This window comes from Panicum virgatum, chromosome 6N (assembly GCF_016808335.1).
Source record: "Panicum virgatum strain AP13 chromosome 6N, P.virgatum_v5, whole genome shotgun sequence".
Classification (NCBI taxonomy): domain Eukaryota; kingdom Viridiplantae; phylum Streptophyta; class Magnoliopsida; order Poales; family Poaceae; genus Panicum; species Panicum virgatum.
Genome location: NC_053150.1, coordinates 45139108 through 45148272, shown reverse-complemented (window position 1 = coordinate 45148272; position 9165 = coordinate 45139108). Strand labels below are relative to the sequence as shown.

The 9165-nt window shown below is 44.2% G+C and overlaps 2 protein-coding genes across 5 annotated transcripts; one reads left to right on the top strand and one right to left on the bottom strand.

The window, feature by feature from the left end:
- The first annotated feature begins 872 nt into the window (after positions 1–872).
- On the top strand, positions 873–1991 carry LOC120679532 (basic leucine zipper 63-like). The gene has a single exon (XM_039961139.1). The coding sequence runs from the start codon at positions 1068–1070 to the stop codon at positions 1737–1739; it is 672 nt and encodes a 223-aa protein (XP_039817073.1). The 5' UTR covers positions 873–1067; the 3' UTR covers positions 1740–1991.
- A 423-nt stretch (positions 1992–2414) lies between these two features.
- LOC120679533 lies at positions 2415–8747 on the bottom strand. Of its 4 annotated transcripts, none has more exons than XR_005677224.1 (7): positions 8593–8744; positions 8335–8432; positions 7197–7300; positions 4089–4140; positions 3997–4011; positions 3295–3694; positions 2415–2619 (listed from the first exon to the last, which is right to left on the bottom strand). XR_005677224.1 is itself a non-coding variant. In XM_039961141.1 (7 exons), exons 1-7 carry the CDS (start codon positions 8689–8691, stop codon positions 3462–3464), a joined length of 498 nt encoding a protein of 165 aa, XP_039817075.1. In that variant the 5' UTR covers positions 8692–8743; the 3' UTR covers positions 2722–3461. The 4 variants fall into 4 exon arrangements, 3 of the variants coding, with proteins under 3 accessions (XP_039817075.1, XP_039817074.1, XP_039817076.1); XM_039961141.1 differs by lacking the exon at positions 2415–2619 and having other exon boundaries at positions 2722–3484; positions 3588–3694; positions 8593–8743; XM_039961140.1 differs by lacking the exon at positions 2415–2619 and having other exon boundaries at positions 2722–3694.
- Between the last annotated feature and the right edge of the window lie 418 nt (positions 8748–9165).

The following is a 9165-nucleotide window of genomic DNA, read 5'->3' as shown; positions in this document are numbered from 1 at the left end:
ATCGCTTCAATAAAAAGGACAAAAAAAATGAGTGGACATTGTTTGATCATCCACTGCACTAAAGTGTCGAATATTATCGCCAAATCATTGGAAAATTTTCATGCATTCTCGTCATTACTAGATCATGATAAAGCAATTTATTAGGCACACATTTTAAACATTATTGATTTTGCGTGTCAATTAGGTGTTTACCGTTACAATTTCACATTCGATGTATGTGGATATTGTGAAGCGGCTTGGGCGCTAGGATTGAGGCTAGGTTGCTGAACATTATGCTTGCAAAAGCACAATCCGACACCGTTTCCACAAGTTGCTCCACTAATGATGCTATTTTAGTGTTACAGCGCCTGTCAACAAGCCAGGCAGGCAGCAAGTGGCTGTCTCTTGTGAACTTCGCACCACTCCAGCTGAAAAACTTTTGCATAAATTAGGCCATGCATGCTGTAATCTATACTCGACAATTTAAAAGTGGTAACCGAAAGGAGGGTATCTCTAGAGAATACGTAAAAGCCAGGAGGAGGTTTGGCATGAATATATCCAGGCTAAATTCATCCAAGATGAGCCAGCTGATGACTCAAGTCAAGTCATGCAAGAAATAAAAAAAAATAATCCAAATATTCTCTTGGGAAGACAAGATATGAAGTGAGCTATATAGGAGAAGGATCTACAAAAACACACATGGAGCACTTGGACATGCCCGTCCTCAAAAGCTCACTATCCATGCCCATATTTGCAAGCTACCAAACTCTACTCAACAAGATTCTCAAAACTGAAAAAAGAAAATAATAAAATATAATGCATAAACTAGCTCAATATGGTGGACCAAAACTAAAGTCTTCTCTCTCTGTCTCAGATGGGATCGAACAGAGAGATTATTTCTCTCTTAGGCAAGCAAAGCTACTGTGTGCCTCACTATAAAAGGCCCTCACCAACCCAGGCCTTCTTCTCCAGATCACCAAGAGCAAACCAAAGCTCACTCATCCAACCAAGCCGCAGCTTGACAGCTAGGTACCGAGCCTCTACCATTCACAAGCATTAGCAAAGAAGAAGAGAGCAACACGAGCAAGATGTACCACCATTTCCATGGCGAGGTGGCCAGCCTCCGCTTCCTCTCCCCGCCGAACGCTTCCTTCGCGCACCACCACATGAACATGGCCTTGCCGCCTCAGGCCTACTTCCCGCCGCCCTTCGAGCCGGCCTCGGCTTTCCATGACGACGCTGCTTCTCTACTCTCCGTCGACGGCGGCGACGTGGCCAGCTTTGAGCTGGACACCGTTGTCCGGGAAGCGGCTCACCTCGCCGGCCGCAGTGGCTCGCGCTCGCCCAGCTCGGGCTCGGGCTCGGACGGCGCCGCGGGCAGCGGCTACCAGATGAACGCGGTGGCGGTGGCGGCCGAGGAGGAGCGTCGGCGTCGCCGGATGGTGTCGAACCGGGAGTCGGCGCGGCGGTCGCGCATGCGCAAGCAGCGGCAGCTCACCGAGCTGTGGGCGCAGGTCTCGCACCTCCGCGGCGACAACCGCCGCCTCCTCGACGATCTCAACCGCGCGCTGAGGGGCTGCGCCGACGCCCGCCGCGAGAGCGCGCGGCTCAGGGATGAGAAAGCCGAGCTGGCCAAGAAACTCGAGCAGCTGCTGCGGTCGGCCACGGCCACGGAGAAGGCCACCGCCGCCGCCGCCTCGAGCGATCGCACCTGCTCATCGGAGCCATGCAACAACACCAGCGCCGATACCTCTGAATGACCGACTACATTATCCCACCCAATTTTTACTTGAGAGGATAATATAATTGGGGTATATCAATAAGAGCATGAGCATGTGTGATTATTGATTAAGCAAGAATTTAACCAGACGGAGGCATGCATGCATGCACCTTCAATCGATTCAATATTTCTAGGAGATTTTTTTTGCTGTTAATAAGGAGGTGTTTTAGTATTTACCAATGGATAAGTTAACGTGGACCAGATATTCAGATAATCATATATTATTACTCTATTCTGCGAGTTGCAAATCTGCAGCCAATGGAGCTGTAGGAACAGTGGCAAGACCAGAGGATGAGGCATGAGAGGACAGGGGTAATTTTTATTTTTTATTTTTTGCGGGTAGACAGCGGTAAAATTGAACCGTGAGATTTCCCGATTTTACTGCGTTCCTGGTAGATTTCTTGCGTTCCGTACGAGACCTTATAACTCGAAGGTTGCCATAATCCTGCGCAACTGATGAGTGATGACACGGCTCCAACTTAAATGTACTTTAACTGATCAATTATATGCTAAATTTCCTTATTAATGGATTGTATTGTATGCTTCGCGTAGTGTCAGTTGTCGAGTAGAGCTTCTGCTTTTCTATTTTAGCACAGCAGAAGCAGAGCCTGATCATGCTGTATCAGTATCAGACATTCAGACAAGCTTCGGCATATGTATCAAACAGTTTTGGCATATGAATATTGTAGCATCAAGATCTCGAACAGAACCAACCACATCCCATTCATTGAGATGCTTACCGCACAGGATTCCGGAGAACCTCAGGCAAAAGTTCAGTAACATGTGCCGCAACACAAAAATCCATGCTTTTCCGGCTTATAATCCAGTGCCAAATGAATAAAAATGGGCACAGCGTTTATCTAAAAGGAAAAGGAAAGGTTGATCATTCGTAAGAAAACACAAATAAGCACGAATTTATTATTCTCATACAAAAATGATATTTGAGGATCAAAAGCGAAAAGTAGATGCGAAAAATTTCGCTTGCAAGGCATATGAATTCATATACAATTTTCAGTTGCAAACATGCACAGGAACTCCAGGTATTTCACTGTCAAATGTAGATATGGGCTATGGCCAGGAACTCTTTGACAGAGCATGAACACACATAAATTCCAGTTGACCAGAATAGAGGAAATATATAAAATAACTGCAAAACTGTGTGGCTGAAGATAGGAACGGGTCCTGTGCACGAGCACTGAGAAAGAAAAAACGCAGAACAAAACAGATCAAGACCCTGAGGATGCGTTGCGAGTGCAAGTGCGGCATCAGGTCAGGCATGTCCAAGGGTACGTGTGAACACCGGGGTGAAAGGCAGCCACCAGCGCGAGATGCTCACATCACAGGGCCCGAGCAACAGTGAACAAAAGGCCTGGGGCACTGGCTGACACCAGGCGCCGGGTGGAAGAAGCACCAATGCACCATGCGATGTCTCGCAGTGGTGGCCATGGAGCTTTCCTTATAGCAGGAAGAAACAACTGGAAAGTACAGGAGGGGAGAGCACTTCAACAAACTGTCCCTCCCAGGAGCCAGCTTACCTGCGCAGGTGCAGTTGCATGAAGATAAGAATGACTGCTGTTGGAGTGTGTTCATCATCTGCTAGTCTTCTACTCATCATGACTTCATGAGTCAGTCCATGGGAGCACTTGGAGATTGAAAGCTGTAGCTTGCCATTGATGTTGCAGATGCATTGCAATAATTGGCATCAGAGGTGGTAGGATGTCGGTACTGCAAACGGAATATTAAGCGACAAGATGCTAGTGCCCTACAAAATTACATCATTTCAGCAGAAAAGGAATCGGAAAATATGCAAAGATCATGGATATGACACCTATAGCAGGTAAAAAGTTGAAACATCCCCATGGAGGAATAATGTTGATAGCAGTGTACTTCCATAGATACAGGTTGTGATGGGTTACAGTACACCTGCAAACATGTCTACAAAACGAAATTCAGGTTTGGTTCAAATCAATATAAGGTTAATTCGAGCCTGTTGAAAATACACAAGCTCCAAGTCGCTCATTTTAAGGATAACAGGTAGAAGTTAGTGATGTAAACTACTGAGCCCTTATCCATCAGATGGTCATGATGGATACTTGCTACACGCGAGGTGAAGATATTTCTTCAGCCAAAAATGAGGTGCTTAATTATTCGACAAGGCTGCACCAGCCAGAGATGTAGAAACGCCCTTCTCAGTATAGTTTTTTTCCTGGCAAAATTTTGCTGGATCTGCAAATAACCTTGTAAACGGCCACCTGAAAACAAAAGGAAAATGGTTGTTGCAATCAAACTCCAGATCAGTATTCCAATAAGTAAACTGAGATAACAGCACCTGCTAAGCCGAATGGTCTCAGACTGTATCACGATTTCTTCAAACATGTATCCTGTTCACAGCGTGGTGAAAAAACAACAACAAAGAGAATAAGAATTACACATACAACTCCATTACCAGTTTGCCAGCACAGACCATTGCAGTCAATTAATCAGTCAGAAAAATATAAAGTGAACTTGACTATCACAATTGTCTTATTGTTTCTACAAAGTGAAGCAATCAGTCATGAAAGAACAACTTATATAATGGCAAGGCTTTGGATTACCGATCAGTTAATCACACATGATTGACTTGTGCTATAATGGATCCGCTTATGCAGTTTTAGGGATGTTAAGCTTGGCCTCAAAGAAAATATTAGATTTCAATCTGCATGTCATTATTGTGTCAACTTGAATTTCTAGGCCAGAATCTTGGTTCAGATTAAAAGAATGGACTTTTGACATTTAATAGTTGATACCTGCACTATCAACACCATTAAATGTGCCCCAAGACTGATGCAAACTTTCAAAATTCAAACCAAACAAGACATATTCAATACATTGTCACATTGTAAAATTGAAACACCCTTCCTCAGCTGCGTCATTCTTGCTAGAATCGAATGACCAGCTCAGCTGTATTTCCATGAGTCTAGGTTACATATACAAGATATGGGCCGAATGGGCCATATGGCATACTGGGCCAAAGACTAGAGTAAGCCTATATACATATTAACACCCCCCCTCAAACTAAATGTGACTGTAAGGAATCTAAGTCAGACACATTTAGTTTGAGTACATGAAAATGATGTTGATCCCGAGTCTGAGCTTTGGTGAAGAAATCTGCTAGCTGTAGTTCAGACGGTGTATACTGAAGATCCACAACAAATTGTTGGCAATGGGACCGTATGAAAGAGGCATCAACACCAATATGTTTAGTGAGCTCATGCTTGATAGGATTGTTGGCAATCTGAATAGCACTAGTGTTGTCACAACGGAGAATGGTAGGATCAGCACAAGTAACCCCAAAATCAGACAGCAGCCAACGTAGCCAAATAATTTCTGCTGTCGTTGTAGCAAGAGCTCTTAATTCAGCTTCAGCACTAGAGCGAGAAACAGCAGTTTGCCGCTTGGACTTCCATGAAATTGACGAGCCACCAAGAAAAATGCAGTAACCAGTAACGGATCGACGATCAACATGTTCACTGGCCCAAGTAGCATCAGAATAAGCATGAAGTGTAGGTTGACTTGATGTGGCATAGAAGAGTCGGCGGGACATTGTCCCCCTCAGGTACCGCAAAACCCGAAAAATCTTTTGCTCAAATGGTCCATACTCAATTTTCTTCTTCTGTTCGTACTTTTCGTTCTGATTCAGGGGGGAGTATATTTCCACAGTTTTTTGTCAGTTTCTTTCTTTGAGGGAACCCTGCCTCAACTCTCTTGCCCTAGTGCTTATGCTCAAAATGGCGTTGCTGAGCGTAAGCATCGTCATATTGTTGAAACTGCACGAATTCTTCTCATTTCCTCTTTTGTGCCCCCTCATTTTTGGGCTGAAGTTGTATCTACTGCTGTCTACCTCATCAATCTTCAACCATCATCTCCTCTTCAGGGTAAATGCCCTGGAGAAGTATTGCATGGATCCCCTCCTGGATATGATCATCTTCGTGTTTTTGGCTGCACATGTTATGTTCTTCTACCTTCCCGTGAATGCACCAAACTAACAGCTCAATCCGTTGAGTGTGTTTTTCTTGGTTACAGTCTTGAACATAAAGGTTGTCGTTGTTATGATCCCTCAGCTCATCGTATTCGTTTTTCTCGTGATGTCTCTTTTGTTGAAAACAAGCCATATTTTCACTCTTCCAGTCCTACATCATCGAAATCTGCTGAGCACCTTTCTTTCCACTTCCTCCCACCTATCTCTCCTTCCCCACCAACTTCCTCTGTCGACATGGTTCTACCTCTTCCTTCTGACTCCTCTGCCATTCCACATGTACTACAACCACCACCTAATCCAACACCTCCACCTCCATTGTCTGTTCCACCATCACGGTCTCCACCTTCATCTGTTACTCCTTTTCCTTTTCACTATAGTCATCATCCTCGTGTTCCTTCTCCTAACTCCAGCCCTACCTTAGACGATGCTTCTCCTATCCCCACACCGCTTTATAACCTCAGGGATCGTTCTAATATTCATGTTCCCGATCGATATGGTTTTCCCACTACTGGTGCTGTTTGTGAGCCTTCTTCTTATCAGGAAGCAGTTAACCTCCATGTTTGGCAAGATGCCATGTCTGCTGAACTTCATGCCTTACACCGCACAGGTACTTGGGAGGTTGTTCCATTGCCTCCTAATGTTGTTCCGATCACCTGCAAGTGGGTATACAAGGTTAAAACCAAAGCTGATGGCTCTATTGAGAGGTACAAAGCTCGTCTAGTTGCTCGGGGTTTCCAACAGTCGTATGGTCATGATTATGAGGAGACGTTTGCTCCTGTTGCTCATATGACTACAGTACATACTCTTATTGCTATTGCTGCTGCTCGGTCATGGACCATCTCTCAAATGGATGTTAAAAATGCCTTTCTTCATGGTGATTTGCAAGAGGATGTTTATATGCATCCACCACCAGGGGTTGAGATTCCTCCTGGATATATTTGTCATCTTCGGCGTGCTCTTTATGGCCTCAAGCAAGGACCCCGGGCCTGGTTTGAGAGGTTCAGTTCAGTTGTTAGTGCTGCAGGTTTCACTCCTAGTGACCATGATCCAGCTCTGATACCATGCTAGAATCGAATGACCAGCTCAACTGTATTTCCATGAGTCTAGGTTACATATACAAGATATGGGCCGAATGGGCCATATGGCATACTGGGCCAAAGACTAGAGTAAGCCTATATACATATTAACAATTCTCCCTTAGCTCCTCTGGTTTTTCTATATGATGCAGATTTGCATTGGAAACAGATGACTTGTAGGTTTTAGAAGATATTTCGCTCATACTAAGTGACATTTAGTGATAACAAATCAAAATTCTCAGCTGTGACTTTCATTTTAATTAATTCAATAAACACGTGACGAACTACATATCAACAGCAAACCCATCTTAATTTACCAGATCATTCAGTTCTTATGAATTACCTTTTTCGGAAGTCTTGTTAGAAAAATATTTGGCCTTCAATCGTGCTGCAAGCATACCCTGATATCTGTTGATTTTCTCTCCATGCTCCTTGGTCTTTACCTCTCTAGGAAGAGTAACAAAAAGAACATTTAGGGTAAACTTTCATGTTGGGTTGTACAAAAATTCAACAAATTACTGAAAAGAGCATTAATCATTTACAGTCACTATAATTTTTTTATGGATGTAAAGATATATTGTTGATTTGTTAGGAAGAAAAATGGCAACAATGTAAAGATCACAATAAGACCTAAGTTGAAAAATATGAATCAAGTTGCCTTGGGCTAAAAGCTTGTTTCATAGTTCCAGATGGACTAACAAGACTTTTGGCATAAGCAAAACAGTGGCAGTAAATAGGGCTTAAGGTGTCCATACATTTATGCTGTGAAATACCATGATCCATCGTATACAATAATTCTCGACTCCTACTATGACAACTTGTGTAGGCATATGAACTCGAGAAATGCATTTACTGTAATGTGAGATTAGAAGTTAACTGTCAAACCAGAAAGATCAGAGCAATCCCATCACATCACTCTTGAAGAACAGACACTGTATTGTCAATGGTTCCAAACTGCTTGCAGTAACTAGCCAAGCTTCCCACGCCCAGTTTATACATAGTAGGAGAAACAATTGCTATGCAAGCAGGACGGTTTGGAAATGATATGGGTGTATCATTTTTGTTACTCATAGTACAGCTGCATCTCACACAAAAAGCTGGGGCACATTTGTCCTCAACCTCTGCAATCAAGTTTCTCACAACAAGGGAAAGCAAATAAGAAACCGCGAGACCTAAATCATCTCAAAGCATTTATGTACGTTAGGAATTATTCTGGTCAGTTCGCACATCATTTAAGAATCCATAATTGGGCACACGTGTGCAGACGAAGAAGTTCGTGTAGAGCACGGAGGCCGTGGATATCGTTTATCACCAAAAAAGTTCCAGGAAACCATTCTAGCAAGACAGCATATGACAATGCGCTTAATTCGCGAACCCAAAACCAGTCGGCCAGACGGACAGTACCCGGTACAGCTACTGAACTCGTGGCGACAAATGCGCAAACATAGCACGACAGAGGAGGGCAATTGAGAGGGCCTTACGAGAAGTAGTCCACAGACAGAGGCCGAGCCCTGGCCTCCTGCGCCGAGTCAGCTACGGCGACGGACCCTTCCTCCTGCGCGGGTGGAGATCGAGAACCCTAGGTGGTGGAGGTCAGGTGAGAGCTCAGCGCGAGCTGAATGGAGACTAGGGCGAGAGAGAGAGAGAGAGAGAGAGAGAGAGAGAGAGAGAGAGAGAGAGAGAGAGAGAGAGAGAGAGAGAGAGAGAGAGAGAAAGAGATAGGGAGGGGGGACTGGCACCTCGACGGGGCGACGCTCCAGCGCCTCGGTGGAGACCATGTCCTGCGCCGGTCGCGGCGGCGGAGCTCCGGCAGTAGGAGGCCACGGGGAGGACGGCATTGGGAAGAGGGAATGGTGCTGCTGACCGATGACCGATGAAAGCGGGCGGGGTCAATCTTGCGCGAGACAAAAGCTCGTCGCGTGGAATTCGATCTGGATGCTTCATTTTAGATCCGACAGTTTGAACTTTTCGAGACTAGTCTGAAAATTTTGAAATTTTCACACGGCAAATCTAATTGTTCATAGCAAAAGAAGGCAGAAAATGTTCCTCAATACAAGAAAAAAAAAGAAAATGAGTTAACTTTACACATGTGAGGTTTGGATTTTAGGAGAAATGAAATGGTCCAATGTATTAAGGGGCCGTTTGGATCCTCTCATTTTGAAGAAATTAAAATTAACTTAATAATCTAGGCTATTTGGCTTACAATTTAACATCCCACCACTTTCCAAACTTTAGATATAAGTCTATCCAAAAATTCGTAGGGTGAGAGATGAAAATTGATTGTATACACTACCAAACTATATTTCTATTCC

Coding starts and splice junctions, on each gene's coding strand:
- LOC120679533 (XM_039961140.1), bottom strand. CDS start 8,691: ATGCCGTCCTCCCCGTGGCCTCCTACTGCCGGAGCTCCGCCGCCGCGA. Junction 7,301..8,334: donor CTGTCTGTGGACTACTTCTC/GTAAGGCCCTCT, acceptor TACTCTTCCTAG/AGAGGTAAAGACCAAGGAGC. Junction 4,141..7,196: donor TAACAAGACTTCCGAAAAAG/GTAATTCATAAG, acceptor CGCTGTGAACAG/GATACATGTTTGAAGAAATC.
- LOC120679532 (XM_039961139.1), top strand. CDS start 1,068: ATGTACCACCATTTCCATGGCGAGGTGGCCAGCCTCCGCTTCCTCTCC.